The 24,804-nt window shown below is 39.6% G+C and overlaps 1 protein-coding gene across 2 annotated transcripts in view; it reads left to right on the top strand.

Moving 5' to 3' along the window:
* Positions 1-24,804, top strand: part of LOC127414829 (leucine-rich repeat-containing protein 75B-like) — a 48,423-nt gene that overhangs the window by 8,263 nt on the left and 15,356 nt on the right. For both annotated transcript variants that reach the window (XM_051653165.1, XM_051653163.1), the window contains exons 2-3: positions 996-1,124; positions 16,167-16,279. In XM_051653165.1, the coding sequence (XP_051509125.1) occupies positions 996-1,124; positions 16,167-16,279 (242 nt within the window). The remainder of the gene's footprint in view (positions 1-995; positions 1,125-16,166; positions 16,280-24,804) is intronic.

Consider the following 24,804-nt stretch of genomic DNA (forward strand, 5'->3'; position numbering starts at 1 on the left):
ATCTCAAAGTCTGCACACATTTTCCACACATATTTTCTGTGTTGTCTGTGCAACCATTCTCAAAGATTGCGATGCAGTTATTTGGATTTTTTTATTCCAAGCCGATCTATTTCTGCGGTTAAATCTATTTCAGATAAACCTGCTCCTAAATAGCACATAAAAACATACAAAACTGTGATTGGCTGGTTTACATGTCAGTCAGGTGGTCACTTGCGATTAAATTTGGCAGCTTATTTAATAATATCAAGCTCGTACAGGCTGGATTATGTTGATTAGTGCAGATTTGATTCAGCACATGATAAAGGGAAGAAAAGAGTAAATGTTCTGTGTTGGATGGATGGATTGAGTGAGAGGGAGTCAGAGACAGAAAGGTGGGTATTGTGGGCGTCTCCATCCCTGCAGATAAACACATTTAAGCAATGCACACTGAGTGCAAAAACCTGTTCTGATCAGAATATGCAAGTCACCATAGATAAAAGCATCTGGTCTCTGAATATTAATAACCCAATGGAGGCAGTTTCATAATCCACTCTTCACTACAGAAAGTCTATGCCCGGTCTCACTGAAACACCTCGATCTTGCCATTCTAGGGCTATTCTTATCTATCTAAATCAAGGTTGTATAATACATACAGAGTAATGCTGTCTTTTAGATTATCCACTTGAGGTACCAAATTAAAAAGTATTCAACGGGTTCTTTTAACTCAACTGGTAGAGCATGGCATTAAAGCGAAGGTCATAGATTAAATTCCCAGGGAACAACAATGAAAAAAATGTACTGGCAAAAAAACAAAGAAAAGAAAAACAAATGTATACCTTAAATTTACTTTGGATAAAAGCGTCATCTATATGTGTAAATGTAACAAAGGGAAAATAAGTTTTATGTAATACAGAGGCATACATGGTGAGATTGTCAGAAAACACAGTATAAGTAAGACCTAAATGAGATGGTACTGATGAATATGTGCTCCCCTTGTTGTCTATTTGTGTTTTCAGGATTTGGGATTAGAGGGTACGTCACTCAATGACATCCTCTACAAGAATGCATCCTTTTTAAACCTGGTGGACCCAATATCTCATGAGCTCCTGCTGAGCCTGGCTAAAGACATGCAGTGCCCAAAGAAGGTGAGTCACCCAATTTCACTCGACTATGTAATTTCTTCTCTTTGTTGATTGCTACTTAAAAGTCAATGAAAAAAATGTGTTTGCATAGTGATTAGTTGTACTGATGTATTGCAGTCATCAAATGGATCTCACAAACCATTTAGTATTCTGCACATGGCTCACTGTCTTTGTGATGTGACACAAGACAAGACAGTGAATAATAACTATGACGCCTAATTTTTATTACTTCTTTTCAAACTCGAACCAGTGTTCATTGCTGAGGGTAAGTTTTGTCTGCTCAATCAAGTCATAAAGACTTCATCTTCACAAGGAGTTGAACTTTCATGCTCAATGCATAAACTCAAAGCAGAGAAAATAACAACTTACTGCAGCCTAATAAAAATGTTGTTTACTGTACAGTATATATTACTTGAAAGTCAATGAACTTTCAGCAGTCATGCAGTCTATCTGGAGTTTTCTGTTGGCTGTTCAAAATCAGAACTAGAGATGTCTGATTCATGAATGAATCACTCTTTTGAGTCTGTTCTTTTGGCTGATACACATCTTCCAGAAGTCAGGTATATAGCCTTTTACCAGTCTGCCTGAAAACACAGAAGGTACTGGGCTTCCTCAATAGCCCCTTTCCCATCTACAGTCCTGGTACTTTTCCCTTAGTAACTTTCTAGATGAAAACTCTTAAGAGGAACAGCAAACCCAAGCAGACCTTTCTCCCGTTGCATTCGCACTCACAAAAGTAACCACCATCGTGACGTCATCTGGTATCGACAATTTTTCTTCTGACGTAGTTTGCACGTGTGATTCAATAGCAACAACAACAAAATCAAAAACACAGGATTGGAGCTACAATTTTGTAAGGGCTGTTTTATATGAACTTAGGCTGCATTGGAAAACAAAGGCAGATGGTTTCATGTATGACAGAGTTCAATTACCCACTCTAGATAAACATCTTATTATTTATATCCATCATCCAGGAACAAATAGATGTAGTAATCCAGAAATCACTTTACTTTCTCTGTATTCACATAGTACAAACAGTACAGATGCAATGAAAAATCAAAGTGTGTTTCTCGGCTGACCCCTCACACACACATATGTGAAATGGGTGATTCACTTTGGATACTTTAATGGTTTTTATGTTAGTTATGTTAACGGAATTGTAAAATTAGCGCAATCCTCTGAGTAGCAGGCTAGCAGCTACAAGTTTGTTTACAAATGGTGGCTGCCGACCCCTCACTTTTCTCAATGCTTTGTGTGTCATAGGCTATTCACCAATCACAGGCTGCAGCACCTCTCACAGTCCCTCTATACCCCCTGAGTAGCAGCTAAAAATGTCCCTTAATATGGCTCTGAGAAACTATAGTTACTCAGGTGCGAAAATGACGAAAAGTACTAGTCCTTGGGAAAAGTACCTAAAATGGGCTTTAGTCCTTGCAGTGGGAAAGAGCTAATGCACGCTTTTGAGGAAAAACAAATTGCTGGATTTGCCAAAGTTTGTGAGGTCCGTGACATCAAATCTTTGATTAATATTCAAAGTTTTGTTTGAGACACCATGCCTGAATTTGTTATCATCTAGTGATAATCTAAAAGTATGATATGATTTAACATCAGCAAAACCAATTGCACCTAAAAGGAGTAGTTTAATGGAATATTTAAATTCTGGCATTATTAATTCAGCCTTATGTCTTTGGAAGGGATAGTTCACCCAAAAAATGAAAATTCTCTCATCATTAACTCACCCTCATGCCAGCCCAGATGTGTATGACTTTCTTTCTTCTGCAGAACACAAATGAAGTATTTTAGAAAAACATCTCAGCTCTTTTGGTCCTTACAATGCAAGTGAATGGTGACCAGAACTTTGAAGCTCCAAAAGCACATAAAGGCAGGATAAATTAATCCACATGTGTCCAGTGGTTTAGTCCACATCTTCAGAAGCGATATGATAGGCATGGGTGAGAATCAGATCAATATTGAAGTCCTTTTTGTTATAAATCTCCACTTTCAATTTCACATTCTTCTTTATTTTGTTTTTGCTGATTGCATTCGTTGTGCATATTGCCACCTACTGGGCAGGGAGGAGATTTTATGGTAAAAAAAGGAATTAAATATTGATCTGTTTCTCACCCACACCTATAATATCACTTCAGAAAATATATATTTAACCACTGGAGTCTTATGGATTATTTTATCCTGCCTTTGTGCTTTTTGGAGCTTCACATTTTTGGTCACCATTCACTTGCATTGTATGGACCTACTGAGCTGAAATATTCTTCTAAAAATCTTCTTTTTTGTTCAGCAGAAGCAAGAAATTCATACACATCTGGGATGGCGTGAGGGTGAGTAAATGATTAAAGAATTTACATTTTTGGGTAACTATTCCTTTAAAACACATATTCATTTCTGTCTTGAAGAAAAGCTCCTTTTGTGTTCCATTCTGGAGAAGCAGAATGTTAAACTACTATTTTCACTGCTTTGAAGCAAGATTTTCAGTAAACAATAGCTTAAATTACAGTCTGTTCCTCACACAAATCGTATGTCTTCAGAAGACTTGGAATATAACGCATGAGTAAAATGGACTACTATTATGGTGCTTTTTGTTTCCTTTTGAAGCTTAACAGCCCCTGGTCTCCATCCACTTTCATTGCATGCATGTAAGAGAGCAGCTCAGACATTCTGCTGAACATCTCCTTTGGTGCTCCATAGAAGAAAGATTTTCCTTAGAAGAAAGTCATATGGGTTTGTAACTTTGTAATGACACAAGGGTTAGTAAATGATGACAGATATTTCATTTCTGCCCTTTGGGTTTAGAGGCCCCTGGGCAACGGCCCAATTGGCCCGGTGGTTAATGGTCATGACCATTTGTAATGCACGATGGCAATGCGCTCACCGGTTGGTATAGGTGTGTGAGAGCTTGACTTGACTGGCTCCACGAAAGGCCCAAACATGGCACACAATTCTTCAAACGTAGCCCTGGTTAGCCAAAAGTGCTTCACCCACAGATCATCGTTAAAGTGGGTCCTCACAATCCACCAGAACTGTTTTGAGCACGGGCGCTCCCAGGTATAGAGGCTGTCGGCGAATGGGAATAGCCATTTGAGCCCTCATTATGTGAGCTATTGCACTTATTCTGCGACGTCTCTTGGCAGCATTTAATAACAATGTATAATTGCTTTTTTACAGCAAATACAACTCTTCTTGAAGCAAAGAGGTTGTTCAGCTGCTCCATGACAAAAAGGCAGGCTCCCTCAAGATAATGCACATTTACTGTTCATGGAAACGCACAATGTTTCGTATTTTCTTTAGTCGAATTTTCAGAAATGTGCATTAAAAATGCAAAACATTTTGATGGAAACCCAGCTATTGTCAATAATATTATGCAGATTTTCTTCCTCTCCTGAGATTAATGTAGTTGCAGAACTCTGAGGCTGCTGCTGGATATAAGAGCACATGAATTAAATTAGATGGAGATCTTGCAGTAAGTCTATCAGAGTCATAGCGAGGCGGTTCATAACAAAGCCTCAGATACTCATCTAAAGACTCTGCAAACTCAGCATGAGACTCAGTATAGACTATTGGACTGTATGCAAGCTGTCACTAGGAAACTACACGTTTCAACCTGAAATGAAACGTGTAGACCAGACCAGAGAGATGATTGCTAGAAAAGGGGTCTGAGACTATATTAGACATTAAAAGAACAGTTCACCTATAAATGAAACTTCTGTCATCTTTAACTCATCTTATGCCATTTCAGACCTTTATGACTTTCTTTATTCCATTCTTTACTCTTTTTCCATACAATGAAGTGAAAATTGACCATGGCTGTCAAGCAAGATTTTCAAGGCAAGATTTGCAGTGAATAATGATACAAAAAGCTATCATATGGCTTCTGAAGTGTTGAAATGTAGTGCACAAGTTGTATAAACTACTTATATGATACGTTTTTGTCCTTTTTGGAGCTTAAAGGTGCTGTAAGCGATTTTAGCCTTTCTAACTTCCACGAGACTGAGCCATTGATTTAGCCACACCCCTCTTTCCAAAATAGCACAGCGATACTGTTGAGACTGACACACAGCATGTTCCCACGGTTGTCAAACAAAAAACAGTAGCAAAATAGTGCCCTCAACTGACAAATTATAACTCAGAATATAGCATGAATAATTCGCTGCAACTACAACACTATGAGAACGCGCAAAATGATTGACAGGCAGAAAGCGTCAGAGACCATGGCCCGAGGACACATTTTTGTTTGCTGTTTACAAAGTCTAGTGCAATCACAGATCTCACGACACTTATTTCAGTGAGATTTTTCAGTGTAGGAAAATTTGCTGCATACCTTTCCATTAAAAAATTGCTTACAGCACCTTTAACAGCTGCTGTTTTTGTATTTTCCCTTACAATAAGAAAAAGTGAAGGGCACTGGTTTCCCAAATGTATTGAATCAATGAAAATAATGCATTGGTTTAACCTCACACATTCTGGTGTAAATATTTGATAACCTAATCACAACTTATTTCGCCACCTACAGTTTGATGTGTGATGTCTGCATGGTCTTATCTGTTCCCTATCGATTCAGTTCACTCGGCATTGCTGAAAGCACAATGGGGAGTGTCCTTAAACAACCTTGTTGAAACCCTTATACAGTCACACCAATCCACTGATTGGCAATGGTGTCTGAGCCCTGCCCCTTTAAGCGTGCAGTTGGCCTATATAAGTGGGTGCTCAGTCGCCATTTCTTCAGAATTTTCTTCCTTCAAGACTTTCTGCTTTGCCGACGATATACACTTACCGCGGACGGAACTCCTCAGTGAGACGCGGACAGGATGACTCATCACCTGTGCTCAGCGCCTGCACAGAGAGGCTTTCCAGTCCACTGTGTGTTCTGGTGAAGAGTTCTCCACATTGCCGTCAAAGACGCTCTCGATGAACAGGTTCTTTGCTTCAGATGCTCATCGTTTATCAATGCGGCGCTTCAGCGGAGACTTCTACCTGCTTCCCGCTGGAATTACTATATTCTTTTTATATATACAATAGCATAAATATATATATATATATATATATATATATATATATATATATATTTATATGGGGCATGAATCTCCGGACGTTGCACTCTAGGATTGACTATGTTCTGAGGGAAGATCATCTTCTGTGTTAAGTCCTGAGGGACCACATGAGGAGGCAAGGCGGGGCAGTGAGGTTGATCTGGAAGTCTTAGAGGAGGATCTCGTGCCGGCGAAAGCCCTTCGAGCCTCCTGAACTTCCGATCTAATGTCCTTGCCTGTGCAATATGTGCGTGATGAGCTCCGGCCCTCTATTAGAGCGCAAGGCCTCATTACGTTTGGTGGCTCTGACGATGGAGATAATGCTGTGTCACTCACAGCTTTGAGCGAGTGGATCACACAGGATGTTGCCGCCTCTTTCGCCGGCAAGGGTGAAGAGTGTGTACACGCCATGGACAAGGAGTTTCTTCGCATCCTCAAGAGGGCAGTTGAAGAGCTCGGGCTTGAGTGGTCCCCTCCAGAAAAGCCAGAAAAGTCTCACCTGGATGAATGGTTTTTGCAAACCGGCCATCGTCAACAGACCGCGGGTCTGGAGGAGCACGCCATTCCTCCCTGAGGTCTATGCGGAGCTCACAAAGACCTGGTGTGCACCTTATTCTTTGCACATTCAGGTGCCAATGGAAAAACTCTGACCCAGCAACAGAAACGTTACTGACATGCCCAGCCCTGTGAAGAGGAGCCCAGAGCTCACTGTTATTCACGTACCAGAGCCGAAGAATGCTTGATTCGAGGCACACAGTGTTTCTCCACTCTTCCCAATTATGGTTCATCAGATACGGGACATTGTTCAAAATGTTACTTCTGTGTGTATTACTCAAACAGAGATTGTTCTCGCAAAAGAGAAAAAGCGCCCATTGAACGAACATGGAACGTTCATACATTCTTAGAAGAAGGGCCATTTTCTCTTCACGTATCATGCACCCCACACATTATGCTCAACTGCTTACCTATGGTGAGTGGTGCTTTATTGCCTATTGCAAGCGAATCAATAAGCCCGCTGTCTGAAGGATGTATACTTTCATGTACCAATTGCACCACGTCACAAGTGGTTTTTGAGATTCGTGTTCGAGGAAACTGCGTATCAATTCGAAGTCCTTCCTTTCGGTCTGTCTCTGGCTCCCTGCACGTTTATGAAATGTATCGATGTGACTCACACCCCGTTGAAAATGAATGTGTGCATGTTTTGAATTACCTTGACGATTGGTTATTACTAGCCCAATCAGAGGCACTACTGAAGGAACACAGAGACTTGCTGCTTTACTATCTGATAAATCTGGGTCTGAATGTCAACTAGGCGAAAAGCACACTTTCCCCCAGTCAGCAAATCTCCTTTTAGGGGTTCGTCTCGACTCCGTGGGCATGTGTGCATACCTCATGAATGAGTGTATACAGACCATTCTTCGGTGTCTGTCTCAGTTCAAACTGGGAAACACATTGCCACTAAAGTAATTTCAGAGAATGTTGGGTTTTGTGGTGGCAGCATCTGCCGTTATACTGTTAGGTCTGCTACACATGAGATCTCTCCAGCATGACATGACGCCTCCTCCAATGGAGCGGGTGTCATCTCCTCTCATTGCGTGCGACACATGTCCCAGAACGGAACTGTTTTCACACCAGGGAGCATTACAAGGGGAATGGAGAATTCATCCTCAGACAGTGATGAGGATTTGGGAAATATTCGGCAAAGCAGAAGTTGACCTATTCGCCTCCACGGAGAACGGCCACTGTCCCCTTTGGTACTCCATGTCCCAAACCCTGTTGGGTGTGGACACGCTGGCTCACAAATGGCCGGCAAAATGCAAGTATGCATTTCCTCCTGTGTGCCTCCTTCATTCTATCATCAGCAAAGTCCGAGTGGACATGGAATCAGTTCTGTTAATTGTGCCGAAATGGCCCAATCAGTCCTGGTATCCAGAGATGATAGAAATACTAGACAGCCCTCCATGGGAAATACCGCTGAGGAGAGACCTTCTCTCTCAAGCACAAGGCACGATTTGGCATTCCCAGCCAGAGCTGTGGAACCTATGCGTGTGGCCTCTGAACGGAGCAAGTCGGACGAGCCAGAATTGACTCAGTCGGTGATTAACACTGGAGGCTGGCTTGTCATTTAAATGCCATTAAACCTATAAAAGTCTACGTGGCTAAGGTTTTATTTTTCTCCCCTTTTTTCCCCAATTTAACATGCCCAATTCCCAATGCGCTATAAGTCCTCGTGGTGGCGTAGTGACTCGTCTCAATTGGGGTGGCGAAGGACGAATTTCAGTTGCCTCCGCATCTGAGACCGTCAATCGGTGAATCTGGCTTGTTGAGTGCGTTACCGTGGAGACATAGCGCATGTGGAGGCCCACACTATTCTCCGCAGCATCCACGCAAAACTCACCACGTGCCCCACAGAGAGCAAGAACCACATTATAGCGACCACGAGGAGGTTACCCCATGTGACTCTACCCACCCTTGAAACAGGGCCAATTTGGTTGTTTAGGAGACCTGGCTGGAGTCACTCAGCATGCCTTGGATTCAAACTCGTGACTCCAGGGATGGTAGTCAGCATCAATACTCGCTGAGCTACCCAGGCCGCCACATGCCTAAGGTTTTATCAACGCCCTTCAGAGCTCAGGTGGTTCGTTTGCAAGCCTTCTTTTTAACACAATTTAATTCAGATGAAGAGCAATCAATGCATATGTTATACCCAATGAGGGCATTGCATACATGTGTTGAGCGCACCTGTCAGCTTAGTCTGTCGGATCAGCTCTTAATTTGTTATGGAGGACGCACAAAAGGAATGTCTGTCTCCAAACAAAGGCTCTCTCACTGGATCGTTAATGGATTCACCCTCGCTTATGAATCATAGGGCGCGAATTGCCCTATTGGTGTCAAAGCGCATTCAACCAGAGACATGGCCTCTTTATGGGCATGCACAAATGGTATGTCCTCATACGACATATGTTTGGCAGCAGGACTGTCCTCACAAAACACATTTGTGAGATTTTATAACCTGGATGTGGCGTTTATCTCCTCACAAGTCCTCTCTGTATAAAGTGCTTCTTACATTCAAGCGGGTGAGCCCAAGCCCTTGTTATGGGTAGGCTACCGACTATAATCAACACAGCCGCCTAATTACATGCTGTTGAACTGCCTGTTGCTCAAACAAACTTGTGCCCCTTTTTAAGTATGGGATTCCCTGTCATTTTACACAACCGCCTGCATACAGACAGTTGTAAAATTCCCATAAAGTCACAAGTACTTTCAATGTAATAAAACTTCCTTCCCAACTTGGCTCATGAAGGGGTTAATTCATACTATATGACTATATAGATCATATATCCATTCTAAGTTCTCTCCTCCTGGCTCACCATTCACTTGCGGTATACTCATGTTGGTCGCTGTCCCACAGGACTGTGGCGTCATGCTCTTTCAATAAGTACTTCCAAAAGAAATAAAACCTACTTTTTCAACTATGTTGTGAGAGGGTTAATAAACCATACTGTGTATGTCTATATGGTTCATATAGTTTCAAGACTGCATTAATTTCCATCTGGCATCTGCTGTGTGGGACTATTTGCATACACTTTAACATGACATATAAGTCATCGGCCTGTGGCCTGTGACTCCTTATAAATATCTCTGTTTAGTGTTATAACTCTGGGAGTGTAATATCACGTAATGTGGCGTGATGGGATACCATTCCCCGTTGTGCTCACGCCAATGTTGAGTGAACTGAATTGATAGGGAACGTCTCCAGTTACACACGTAACCTCGGTTCCCTGAGATAAAAGGAACGAGACATTGCCAAAGCTGGCCGCACTACTACGTCAGTGTTTTATAATTGAATGACTCACTCTTGTTCCTCAGTCAGAAAATTCTGAAGAAATGGTGACTGAGCACCCGCTTATATAGGCCAACTGCATGCCTAAAGGGGCGGGGCTCAGACACCATTGCCAATCAGAGGATTGGCGTGATTGTATAAAGTTTTCAACAAGGTCGTGTAAGAAGGACACTACCCATTGTGCTTATGGCAATGTCTTGTTCCCTTCATCTCAGGGAACCGAGGTTACATGTGTAACCAGAGATGTTTTGTGTCTCAAAATGTGAAACCGTCACATCATCTGCCTCAGTGGGAGGTCCATAGATTTCCATCTAAGCAGGGTGCAAGTTATTAATAGAAAGAAATGCAGCAGTTAAATTTTGGTTTCGAGAGTCTGGTTAGATCGTGACATCCAAATCCTCAGCACAGATCCAGAGCAACACAAATTTGTAAATTTTAAAGCTGGATTTTACAAACTGTGCCGTCAATGTCACTTTGCACACTGTGACCCTGCTGAGTAAACTTAACTGCAGTGGCCATACAGCATCTGTTTATAACTAACATCTACTAGTATTCAGTTGGCCCTGTATAGAACAGATGTCAATAAAAACTGAGCTTCTCTGAAAAGAATACTGATTTGAACAGTGAGTTTTGTAACGTATTAATGTTTTATAACAGGCACAGAATTTGAAGGTCCCTCAGACAAAACAATCTTGAAATCAAAAAGCCCCTATGACTTCACTCCTGTACACTTTACAGAGAATATTTTGGACAAGGCAGCACAGATTTAAAGAAATAGTTCATCCAAAAATGAAAATTATTTGATCAATTACAGTATTCACCCTCATGTCTCTCTTTCGAGATGTTTCGAAAAATGTTTTGAAGAATGTTCATACTGCTCTCTTTCATATAACTGAAGCATACAGTAATCAATGACCATCAAAACAAAAAAGCACCAGCTTTGTGTATAACTTTAGAAGACTTAGGCCTAAAACATACTCAAGTATGTGAACGTGAAGTATTCTGCAGGCACTTCTAGCTATGCAAGCTTGATTTTGTGCATTGTTGCATTTCAAAATGTGTCAGAACTAGTGCTGTCAGTCGATTAAAATATTTAAAAACGATTATTCGCATGATTTGTCATAGTTTTTTAAAATATTTAAAGCAGATTTTGAAAGTGCTGAAATTTGACTATACAGTATATACTTATTTTCCTGTAAAAATGCATTTAGTTCCTACTTAGAAAAGAAAAGGAAACAGTATGTAACAATAATGTGTATCAGCATTTTCCAAACAGAGTATTCCACGATATAAAGATAGAAATGCACTTAAATAATGCCAGTTCAAGTAACATTAAACATTTCCTTAAGTTTAAGTGGGAGGTTAATTCATTGAAATATCTAGTCACCATAGATTGCGTATTCATTGTGATGGGCATTAAATCTCTTAAACCCTCATCCTCCACAAAATTAATAGCGGCTATCCACTTTGCTAAAGCAATCGTGAAGCCACATTTACATGATTTGCCACTTTGAACTCCACATGAAAAGCGTTTGCAGAGAATGTCTTGTTTTGCTTTTAGCGCTGACCCTGTCCATGTAATGATACATCAATTGAATTGTTTGGAAGAACGTGACACCGGGGAAATGCTGATGCTTCACTCCAGTGGCCCTTGTGAATGTGGTTTATAACAAGTCCCATCTGGGTTTGTTTTGAACAATAAATTACAGTAAAGAGATCCTTTCTCTGTCACTTGATAATTGACTCAGAATTGCTGTTGTGTGTACGTCAGTGTAATGACCCCGGACTCAGCGGAAAGGTTCCACCCTTTTCTAACCTGTCTTTACAACTCACTCTGAGCTGAATAAAATGTCAGAAAATTGGTAAATCGAATGTGAAAAATTGTTAAATGTGTTATTTGCTATAAAGAAAAATTCAAGAAAACGTGTTAAACATTTAAAATTAAAGGTGCAGTATGTAACAATTTTCATGTAATATTCACCTTTTTTTTTTTTTTTGCCAATGTGTGAACGGCTTGTAATGCAACTTAAAAATATTAGCCCTTCCCGGACTTCCTAGGTTGCATAACTGTAATTTTAATTATGCTACCTCATCTGTCAGCATGATGCTGGTGGATCATGTTCAGTCTCTTTGTACATTATGGCATTGTTTTGGTCGATGCTCGCTCACGTCCCTATGGAGTGTGTGCACGAGCGTGAGCACAAGCAACAGGTAGCTGGCTGCAGTTCACTTAACGGCCGCAGGTGTCATTAATAACAAGGGTTTCCGAATCTTACATACAGCACCTTTAAACTAATAATTTTAACGTGTTAAATTCGAGTCAGAACGCAGTTTATAATACAGTGCAAGTATGTTCTGCATTCTCAGCGATGCCGAAAGGGGTGTTATGGCGGATATTATTTTGTTTCTACTGTGAATTTTGTCTTTCAAGTCAACTACTTTCATGGCAAAGCAACAGTTTGAAGAGAATCCTGCTGAGCAAGTAAGTTACTGTAATATATTTATAGTAACTTATCTGAATAATAACACTTATTATTATTTTTATATTATTTTATTTTTATTTATTTATTTTTATTTATTTTATACCCATTTCTCCCCAATTTTGGAATACCTAATTCCCACTATTTACTAGGTCCTCATGGTGGCGTGGTTGCTCACCTCAGTCCAGGTGGCGGAGGAAAAGTCTCAGTTGCCTCCACTTCTGAGACCATCAATCCGTGCATTTTATCACGTGGCTTGCTGTGCATGACACTGTGGAGACTCATGCTACTCTCCGCGATCCACGCAAAACTTACCACGCTCCCCATTGAGAGCAAGAACCACTTAATCACAACCACAAGGAGGTTACTCCATGTGACTCTACCCTCCCTAGCAACCAGGCCAGTTTGGTTGCTTAGGAGACCTGGCTGGAGTCACTCAGCACACACTGGATTTGAACTCGTGACTCCAGGGGTGGTAGTCAGCATCAATACTTGCTGAGCTACCCAGGCCCTCCCATAACACATCCAGTTTAATGGCACAGACTTTTGAAAGTAACTTTATGGAGGTTTGTTACTGCCACAGTTATGTTAGAACACACATTATTATGGTGAACAATTGGACAAAATGACATTCTAGACCCAGTTTATGGCAGATCCCCTCCCTAACTGTTAAGGCAAGGAAAAGGGTCTCTAGTTTGATTGGATGGTGGTGGACCAACACAAACAGTTGCCAAGCAGCCATTAGATAAGGCTGGAAGGTAGGGCAGGAAGTAAGGACCTACACATTAGAATGAACTTTTCATTGGTCTACAAGTGGTTTCTTGACAACCTCTCAACCACCCCACGCTAAGACCAAAGGTCAGAGGGATCATAAATTCCCTAGGACTTCCAGGTGAACTAAGTGAACCAAACTTGCAACTGATCATGTGGCAAAAGCTGAAACAAAGAAGCCACAAAGACAAATCTTTACACACAAATTTTTAGTCCTAAAATGGACACCAACTGCATCACAGCCACTCCATGTTTGTTCACAGAATTGTTTATGTATTGCGGTTGTTTGATTAGCACAATAGTTCACACAAATAGAACTATTAAGTTATAAACCAATGCATGGGTAATATTTCATATTTCAGTACAACATTTAGACTCTATGCATTCAGTACAATGCCAAGAATATTTTGGAAATTGTTTGGTAAGTGAACAATGCATAGGTAAAACAGCCAATCATGATCCTGATCTCTCCCGTCCAGAGAGACACTTACAGACCATCCAACTTTCTGAGTCTCCGTTTCACAGAGAGAGAGAGCATAACAGATCATCCAACATTCTGAGTCTTCATCCAAGAGAGACAATAGAAGACCGACCAAGTACCAAGTCTCACTACGAGAGACAATAGCAACGGCATGTTCGGAAGAGAAGCAAACCTTCTCTTTAACTTTCGTGCATCTGCATGTTTCAAATAAAGAAACTTGCACCGACATAAGGACGGCATCTGCGCATTCCAGACTGCAAGAACCTGCTCTGCATTCAGGAGACTGGCATTTCTCAGCTTCATGTTCAAGCCTATTGAAACAGAACCCAGCTCCTTCCCCACTGAAACGTGGCCCCGAACCACCAGTGAAAGACGTCGCTATCACCAAACCCATTAATCGATCAAGCAGAATATAAATATCACTATCCAAACTTCTCTCCAGAGAAGTTTATGATTATCTAATGTTCCTTAGATTGCATAAATGTGTATAAAATGTCTAGCAAATAATCTCTGGGTTATTTAATTAATTAAAAATAAGGTTTTCACCTTATTAATGAACAGAGAAACAGCAATTTACCTTTTCATAAGATAATAATAGACATACTTTGCCATTACTACATCTAATTCAACCACTTGCATCTTTCCATCTTATGCACTTTATTTACCTATTCATTTTTATCATAATTTAGCATATTAGTACCATTTAGTAGTTGTTAGTTTTTCTTGTGTATCTTTTTGTATATAAAATTCATTTTATTACAACTGTGTCTTCCTTGTGTTTATAATACAGTAAGAGCTCTAAAGGTTAGGTTGAATCTCACAAGTCCTGCAGATTAGTCAGATGACCTACTTTTTCCAAATGGTCCATTTGGATAATTCTGTTAAGGTGAAATTCTTTAGCTGGTTCCCCGAGGATGGAGGGAGGGACAATCTGATATTCATACACACACACACATACACACATTAAGTAACGTGTGATCAAAAATCACCACATACTTTGGTGTCTTATGTGAGACCTACACTACCGGTCAAAAGTTTTGAAACACTCATTCTTTATTATAATTTTTTTCACATTTTAGAATAATAGTAAAGTCATCAAAACTATGGAATAACATAAATGGAACTATGGGAATTATGTTGTGACTAAACAAAATCCAAAATAAATCAAAACTGTGTTATATTTTAGCATCTTCAAAGTAGTCACCCTTTGCCTAGAATGTGCAGACATGTACTTTTGACATTTTCTCAACCAGCTTCTTGAGGTATCACCCTGGGATGCTTTTTAAACAGTATTGAAGGAGTTCCCATCTATATGCTGGGCACTTACTGGCTGCTTTTCTTTATTATTTGGTCCATTATTCCATTATTATTATTTTTTTAATAAATTAAAATGGTGGCACAATTATATTTTTGTCTACAGAACTAATTTCAAACATTTAAGCATACGCCTTCAGATCAAAAGATTTTTAAGATCATGAGAAACATTTCAGTCAAGTGTTTCAAAACTTTTGACCGGTAGTGTATATCATTTCAATTGGTGCCCATTATGATTATCACTAAATTATGTATGTTCAACAGAACAACGTGTTGGCAGTATGGTGGCCAAGCGCTCATGACTACATTCACATATTGTGTAAAATATGTTTATGGTCTTAGAGTAATTCAAAAGTCATATGGACTACTTTTATGGTGTTTTTTGTCGTTTTGATAAAAAAATAAAAATAAAAAAAAAAGGTCACTGTTTGCTTTCATTGTATGAAAGAGAGCAGCCTGGACATTCTCCCTGACATCTCCTTATGTGTTCCACTGAGAAAAGAAAGTCATATAGGTTTGACCTGAGGCTGAGTAAATGGTGACAGAATTTTCACTTCTATTACTTTAACAAGGCAGACAGATTGGCCTCCCAAAATAACCTCATTGTTTGATAGACTATTTGAATTAATCATCTTGGTGTTTTTTCCCTGTCTTGTCTTAACATGTGCCTGATAAATTGGTGTGATTACTTTTGGTTGGCACAATCAAAAGTGTTTTATGATTTAGAGCATCATGCTGCCATCTCTGTAAAACTACTGGGCTTCTGAAAGCAGATAAATCTTCAAGACTGCGGAGGGAACAATTATCATGATGATGATGATAATACATTTGATATGGATTATATACTAGATTAGTGTTTTTTAATCTTAAAGAAGATTAAGTTTTAAAAGTACTTATATCTGAATCTAAATTTAAATATGAGATCTAAATAGTGCATCAGACTTCTAAAAAATATAATGCAAAAAGAAACTGTCCTTATCTAGTGCATTATTGTGTTTACTTGCAGAATATAAGAAGTTGATACCCCGGGCTCCACATTTATTTTGGCAAACTTTAATCAAAGAATTCTTTCTCCATTCTTATTGTGCTTTTCTATTGATGTTGTCCTCACAGGACTCAGAGATGCTGAAGTCATCTGATAAGATCTGCAGGCAGCTCATCTACCATCTAACCCCTCACTCCAAGTGGCTTAGAAAAAGCATGACCCGGAGAAAGGCCCAGGCCTGGTGAGACGTCCACCGATTTATCAGTTTCCATTATACACCATTAAAACACCAGAAAATGCTTATATAGCAGCCAATGCTAATGCTTTTCAAAAGTGGGGATGCACAAACTATGTTTTTTGGTATTTGCAATGTTGCTCCCAAAGCTGCTTAAACTACTACTCAAACAGTGAAATTACTTAACAAAAATTATTAACTAAGCTCAAAGGTTTTTGCAACAAAATAGGCAATATATCAGATTATGAAAGCTGAAATTAATGTGTTATGTTATATTGTAAATTGTGTGTGCATCTCTGAGCAGTAAACACTTAATGCTTCCCGTGTAGTATTAAAGCAATCGCCTCTGACTGACAAGTTAATTTAATTGCCATCACTATTCTATGCACTGTAGTACTGAAGCAGATATGTTAACTCTTTAGCTTACATTTGATATTATGTAGACTATTACTGTGTTACTATGTTTTTACTCTTTGATATACAGCATTATACCATGGCGTTGTTTAATTAATTTTTTATAATTGCATAGCTATTACTGTTGGGTGTAACCTAATGACAAAGTAATTAGTTACGGTAACTTTTAGGTCAAAAAAGTAATGTAATGCATGTATATTAAAAAAATTATTTGATACTTTAAATACTAAAAAACGTTTTAGGGACAAATCATGTAATAATGTCTTGAGATTAAAACACGTAAAAGTGGTAAATGCAATATAAGCGGGAAAATGGACTCCAGACCATTGAACTATTGAAAATGTATGCCCCTGTTTACATCATGGCTACATTACCACCTCAGGTGTGCAGTAAGTTTCAATATTTCAATGGTCCATTATCAATTATTACCTACTCTGTATAGAATGTACTGAGACGTTATAACAAATAACAAAAATTTTATTACGATATATTGTGATATACTGATTTAAATGTATTTATGTATACAATATACATTATAAAATATATAGATTTTCTTTTTATCCTTTTTTCCTTTCCTTTCCTTTAAAGACATTAATTTACAGAAATTTACATACACTATGAATAATTTTTAGTATTTATTGAGCAGAAATCTGGTTGCAGTTTCAGACAGTGTGATTATAAATGAGTGTAACAAATTAGAGCATGTTTGGCCTGTCACTGCTGGCCCATTAATCCCAGAACCCCCTTCATCTCAGCTATTGATTAGTAGAGCCTTTCCAACAGCCCTGGAGCTGCAAGTGCTGTCTGAAAACAAGACTTCAAATGCCCTTTGTAGATTAGGTTCAAAATACTCCACAAAACTAAACCAAACCTTGGTAATCCAAAATAACCCTGCTGAAAAGAAAACCAAGAATTGCTGGTCACCAGTATGGGATGCTGTTGACTAGCTTAACTAGCTCAACCAACCACTCCAGAATGATTATGGTGGTTGACCAACATTTTTAACAAGTTAATAGCTTGGTTTTGCTGGTACATGTCCTAGATCAGGACCAAGCTAGCATGAACCAGTCTGAAAAAAATCATGCTGGTCATTTCAGCAGAGAAGACTGATTAATTATTTCCTTTCTCGCGCATGATTTTAATTTAGCAAGTAGTAAGTGTTTATGTAATACAAGCACTAATCAATGATGGCAGCCAATCTGGTGTGTGTGCATCTGTGTGCTTGTTGAAAAGGAAAGTTAGCTGTATTGTCAGAGGAAATGTGTGTCTATATGTGTTCTGCACACATAGCCATTGTGGGTACCCTGAATCCATTGACTCTGCTCAATACAGTTTTGTCACATCGTCAATTAACCATGCTGCCCTGCTCCACTACCTTTAGATTCACAGGTTAGTCTAAAGCAATGAGAGAGGGAGAGACAGAGAGAGGTATATTTTTTTACATTGCAATTCTCATGTATAATGAAGGGTCGCTAAACATAAGTGACTGTATCTTTACTGGTCATTTTGAAAGGAGGTCATGTCCCTTACAAAATTACTATGGCATGTACCATAGTACAGCAATGGTACCAAATGTGATCCTTTAGCTCAGCTGGCCAAGGTTGGTGCTAACAACAGGATTGGATTCCCAGGGGATGCACATACTGATCCAAAACATTATGACCATTCACAGGTGAAGCGAATAACATTGATCGTCTCTTAACAAAGTTAGGTGTCAATGTCTGGGTAGATTAGATGGTAAGCGAACAATCAGTTCTCGTAGTCAACGTGTTGAATGCAGGAGAAATGGGCAGGAGTAAAGACCTGAGCGACTTTGACAAAGGCCAGTTTGTTATGGCCAGACGACTGGGTCAGAGCAACTCTGAAATGGCAAGGCTTGTGGGGTGCTCCCGGTCAGCAGTGGTAAGTACCTATCAACAGTGGTCCGAGGAGGGACAAACCACAAACCGGCGATGGAGTGTTCGCCGCCCAAGGCTCATCAATGCACAGGCAACGAAGGCTATAGCAACGAAGGCTATAGCACAACACACAGTGCATCGCACCCTGCTGCTTATGGGGCTGTGTTGCCACAGACCAGTCAGAGTGCCCATGATGACCCCTGTCCACCGTCAATAGTGTGTTGCAACTGGACCTTGGAGCAGTGGAAGAAGGTCACCTGGTCCGATGAGTCACGCTTTCTTTTACATCACGTAGACGGCCTTGTACATGTGCGGCATTTTCCTGGGGAAGTGATGGCACTAGGAAGCACTTTGGGAAGATGACAAGCTGGTGGAGGAAGAGTGATGCTCTGGGCAATGTTCTGCTGGGAAACCCTGGGTCCGGCCATTCATGTGGACGTCAATTTGACACGTGCCACCTACATAAACATCATTGCAGACCAGGTACACTTCTTCATGGCAATGGTATTCCCTGATGGAAGTGGCCTCTTTTAGCAGGATAATGCGCCCTGCCACACTGCACACATTGTTCAGGAATGGTTTGAGGAAGAGTTCAGTTTGTTGCCCTGGCCTCCAGATTCCCCAGATCTCAATCCAATTGAGCATCTATGGGATGTGCTGGACCAACAAGTTTGGTCCATGGTGGCTCCACATCGCAACTTACAGGATCTTGGTGCCAGATACCACAGGACATCTTCAGGGGTCTTGTAGAGTCCATGCCTCAGTGGGTCTGCGCTGTTTTGGTGGCACACAGAGGACCAACAGCATATTAGGCAGGTGGTCATAATGTTTTGGCTCATTGGTGTACATTGTAAGTTGCTTTGGATAAAAGTATCTGCCAAATGTGTAAATGGAAATGGTAACACCATGGTACTTTGAGATATTCATGTACCGTATTCACGTTATTTACATGGTACTCCAAGTTTCTTTAAAGAATACCATGGTACATATACAAAAAACATGGTATTACCATGGTACTTTTCTGTTAGAAATTTCTCTTTGCATTTTGTGTGTGTGTGCATCAAACTTGGCCACAGTGGCAGTGGTGCCAACATTCTGTGTGAAAGATTTCGATGAAATTGCTTTGCAGTTTGTGGGTGTCTGTATGTGGGTGTGTGTTCAGGAGCTGTTGGTGGAGGATCTGTTGAAGTCTCCCTAGAGCTTTGTGTTCATATAAGTCAATCTGACAAACAGAGAGTCCGCAGGTCCTTGCCTGCTCTGCATGACAGAAACCAGACACAGCATGAGAAATAGTGCTCTTTAAATGAATGAGAGAAAGAAAGAGAAATTTATAGAGAGGATATGCACTTAGAGCAAAAGACCAGACAAAATAAGACCCAAAAAACAAAGAATAGTAAGACATCTGTTGGTAAGCTTCAGTTTTGGGCTTTGGTTCTGTGAAAATGCAAAGTCATGATGCTGCGCATGTCTTGTTTTCAGTCGGTTGCACAAGAATCAGCATGTAGTCACTGTGCAGTGTAAAGACAGCTATAAATGGTTATGTATATGCAAAGAAGACAACACCAATCAGAATTCAGTATAAATATAGTATTAAGACCGTAGACCAATTGAGCGCATAAGTTTGGTTCCCGAAGTAGAATTCCCATTTATTTTCTCCACAGGTGAAATTATAAGCGTAGTGGTTGTTATTCAATGGTTTATGCTTCTACTGAAGCCATCTGTCCACGTTATTTCAAATTTCATTTCTTACAAATCATGTTTAATAGCAAAGAAGGTTTAGAAAAAGTCCAAACCAGAATATTTGAGGAATTTCAATGCAGTGCTGCCTGGCAACGCTAAAAATTTAATATGTGTACAAGTGTCTCTTCATCCACTATTCCAGTTTCTCATTTTCTGAATGCATGCTTGTTCTATTAGGTACCATATCAATGTAATCCAGCTCCATTTACATGGAAATGGAAAACGAAATGAGAAAGAGGGCTCTCTGTATTTAAATTGACAGATTTATATGTGTCTGGTCACTTTTGATGGATCTGCATCAGTTTGCTACTGTCTTGTAGAGACATCATCAACTTCTTCACATTCTTCATGTGCTTAACTTGCATGGATGGCAACTGGAGATAATGTAATTTATTAGGGATGCACCGATGTATCGGCTGCTGATATTTATCGAATATTATTGACAAAATTAAAACCATCGGCATATCGGTTGTTAGCATGAAAACGCAGATATGAAAAACTGATTTATCAGCGCTGGCTCAGCGGTTAAGGCTCTGGGTTACTGATCAGAAGGTTGGGGGTTCAAGTCCCAGCACTGCCACATATGCCACTGTTGGGCCCTTGAGCAAGGCCCTTGACCCTAACTGCTCCAGGGGTGCTGTATCATGGCTGACCCTGCACTCTGACCCCAACTTAGCTAGGATATGTAAAAAAAAACAAATTTCACTGTATATGTGCAAATGTGTGATAATGTAATTATAAAATATGTAGAAAGGTTTTCATTCCTAAGAACTTTCTTGTTTTCATGTTAATGCGGAAAAACCGCCATAAACGATTGTGACAGCTGGGAAAGTGGCACTTACCTATAGGATACATGATGAGGGAAACCATCTAAAGTGCTTTAAAACCAGCAGACTTTGACTTCTGAGACATCGGTATGATATCCATTAATGCTGCATGACTGATGGAAATAATATTGAAATCTCAGTATGGCCATGTGTGGATACTAAACCTTAAAAGGCTGTGTTTTAAAATATAATCTGCATTCAGCACTTCAGGAAAGACGATGGTCTGAGAAAGCAAATCTGAGGGAGGGAGGAGAGGAAAAGAGAGATACAGACGGGGATGAAAGAAGCTGCACCTCATGTCGTACTGACTCTTTTGTGTGGTTCTTTCATGTGTGTGGGGCTTGATCAGAAGTCTGAGACAGCCATTGTAGTGAAACTGTATGAGAGAGAGCCTGTCGCTTTGACACTCTAAGATCTTTGATTGGCAGTGCAAAGCTACAGTCTGTGATGAGGAGCCAGACAGCACACATGCACACTCAGATAAACACACACACACAATCTGTCAGTCTGCCTGTATTCTTTTTACTTCCACATGTATTAATTTTTTGGTGATGATTTCTGTTTTTTCCCCCCCAGCATTATATTCAGAGGACAGTTTTATTGCTCAGTGGTTGCTCTTTCATAAGCACTCATAGATTTAAGAGTTCTCTGTTACATTTAAAGTTAAAGTATGTAAATTCTTTGCTACCAGTGTCACTGAACGAATTGAAAAAATATTGATTGTTTTCAAATAGGTTTCCCCAACACTCCCCCATTTTTTATTGGTTGTAAAAACAGATAATCCCACCCTAAATTTATGCCATTGGTTGAGACATTGTTGCTATGTCGGGCTGGTTGGGATGGGTACATACGGCAACGTGTTATACTCTGGGGGTGTGGGGGAAAGCGAAGCCCTGTTACCATAGTTACTCATTCATTCCAATGAGTAAAACAGTGAGAAATATCCAATAGATTTAGCTACATTAACAGCAAAATGCATTGGGAAAAGGTGTTTAGTAATTATTTGAACTTCAGACAAAGCCGAAAAACCCAGAATTAAATTTTGATCATCTTCTACAACAAAAATAGAAGCCTTAAGAATACCACTGCGTCCCGATTAAAAGTCTCTATTTGCTCTCTTTCGGTCTCATTGGTGTCTATGACAAACATGAGGCCTTCGTAAAAAGACCTTCCAGCATCTGCTCCTGGAGGCGGGTGTGAGTCTGAATCTCATGCTGATCAAAGGTGTGAAAGCATCCACTCAGGTAGAAAACAACCATTGCCATGCCAACGGCGGAGGGAGCCATGCCTTTGTAGCGCTCTTTTCCTGGTTTGCTCTTGGCCAACTTCTCTCTGTAACTCATTCCGCTTGGTTGGTCTTTAGCTTTCATCATTTGCCAAATCATCTCTCATCTCTCACAGCCTTTCAGACCCATTCAGGGATGAAGAACAGTGTGCAAGGTTTGTTAAATAATTGCACCATCAGTGCTTGGTTTGAGGTGGAGTTTGTGGTTTTGTCTCATTCAAAGATCCCTAGCATACTCAGACAAACACACACACACAGAGGGAGAGAGATGTTTGCCTTTGATGACTAATTTCCTAATTGGTAATGTAGAGAGTTTAACTGAACCCCTCCAGTGGTTTTCAAAGTTATCTAAATGAGCACTTTAATTTCACAACTCTTCGACTGAAATATTCAATCTCTGATCTCCCTCAAAGACTCACTGTTGCAAAATTACAGTTATTTAAAGCTGAAGTGTTTTATTTCTGCACCACAAGCGTCATCAAACAGAATTGCAAATATAATCACTGTTTTCAAACGGATTCCAGAAAACTCCCCCGTTGTCCATTGGTTTTACAAGCAGATAGTCCCGCCTCAAACTCACTCCATTGGTTGAGCCTATGTTGCTGTGTCTGGCTGGACAGCACTCAAACAATCAATGGAATATTGATTATATACTGGTATATACTGGTCTGCACTAGTGCTACTGTGATTAAACACCTTAACAATTTAGAAAAGTAGATAATCTAAAACACTAGTCACATTATTTCTAGGTATTGCCAATTAGACATGGCCCGATATGTAAGTATATGCCATGATACTTTACATCCTTGTTCATCTCAAACAGTGCCTTGACTTCCAAAAGCAGTTTTTTTTCTCCTGAGGTACATGACCTAAGGCGCTGCTCTGACCTGTAGTTTTAATACTGAAGCATCTTTATATTAATTTTCTGATATCTCTATAATGTTATATACAGTATAAAAAAACCTGAGCTAACTGTCAATAAACCAGTTAATTTACAGAAACGGTCACATGTTCGTCAACAAGGGCTGCTGTCAAAAATAACAAATAGCCTTTTACAGTAAAGGTTATAAAATCTTTTTGGCATATATGCTACTCTTGACACTTTCCCATTATCATAATTAAAAATTCAATATTTAATTGGAAAATGTATTGTCTTACTATGAAACAATTCAGTTGGTCTTGTTTACAAGTTATTTGATAATATACAGTTTTTCACAAGTTGCTGCAGTAAGAACCATTTCCTGAGGTCAATAACACATTTATCAAAATTATAAACACTAAACAAAACTTCAGACTGTAATATAGTTTGAACTTTCCAACATGGAAACAGGCTATTTATATTACACATCCAGTTAAAGTCGAGCACTAAACGTATTTCAGACTGGTATAAAGTGTTTTTATGCTGATTAAAATGTGCCCTTCTTCCTCAGATTTTGGAACCTTTTGTTTCACATTCTCTTAGCTGGTTTTGAGGGAAATATGTAAAAATGCTGCAGAATGAATTTAAACATAATAAAATGTGTTATAGTAAATTGAGCTGAGAGCACACTCTAGGTAGCTGTATGGATTGTCAAAGTAGCCAAAACATTTACGTAATAAGCAAACATGCAAGAGGCGGGGATTTGTAGAATTTTTATAAATGACAGGCTCTCTGTGGAAATCCTTTATAGCTCAGACTCCTTGTGGTCTTTGTCATGGTTCTGGTAATGAATAACACCAGGTTTTAATACTTGCTTCTTGTCATGGTAGGTCTTCATAATGTCAAAGCAGAACAATCAAAGGGAAAATCAGGCTGTGTATGTAAGAAAGTAGCTTTTGATTCCAGACACATGCACCTAACAATGAAGTTAAATTCTTGGTCGTGTCACTCTGGGTTGTTGTGTTGTTGAGCAGTGAAGAAGAAGACATCTTCCAATCAAATCAAAAGAACAGGAAAGTGTTCATGATCAGATCACACTTTATTCATGATAAGATCGCACACTAATGCTCCGTCAGTTGCTTTTGGTTATGCTGTAAAAGTTAGTTAGTTTCCTGTGCTATTGAATTCAACGAACATGCCTGCCAAGAAAGGACCCCAAAGATAAAACTTCTCCTTAATTATTTTATTTATTTGTATTTATTTATTTATTCATTTTTGACTTATCACTGTACAAGAAACTGTACAGAACTTTTAAACACAGAAACTGTTTTTCAGTTATGACAACTCTCTGAAAGATTTAGCATGTTAATGTGTGTATGACATATTAATAGGATATTAATACGGACTAGATCTGCTATGCTGCTTCTGCTGTAGAGCAAGTACAGAGACTGCTACTGGTAGAACATACAAAGACATACTGAGTTAAGCATGTGGACATGCTGCTGCTA

This window comes from Myxocyprinus asiaticus, chromosome 24, assembly GCF_019703515.2.
Source record: "Myxocyprinus asiaticus isolate MX2 ecotype Aquarium Trade chromosome 24, UBuf_Myxa_2, whole genome shotgun sequence".
NCBI lineage: Eukaryota > Metazoa > Chordata > Actinopteri > Cypriniformes > Catostomidae > Myxocyprinus > Myxocyprinus asiaticus.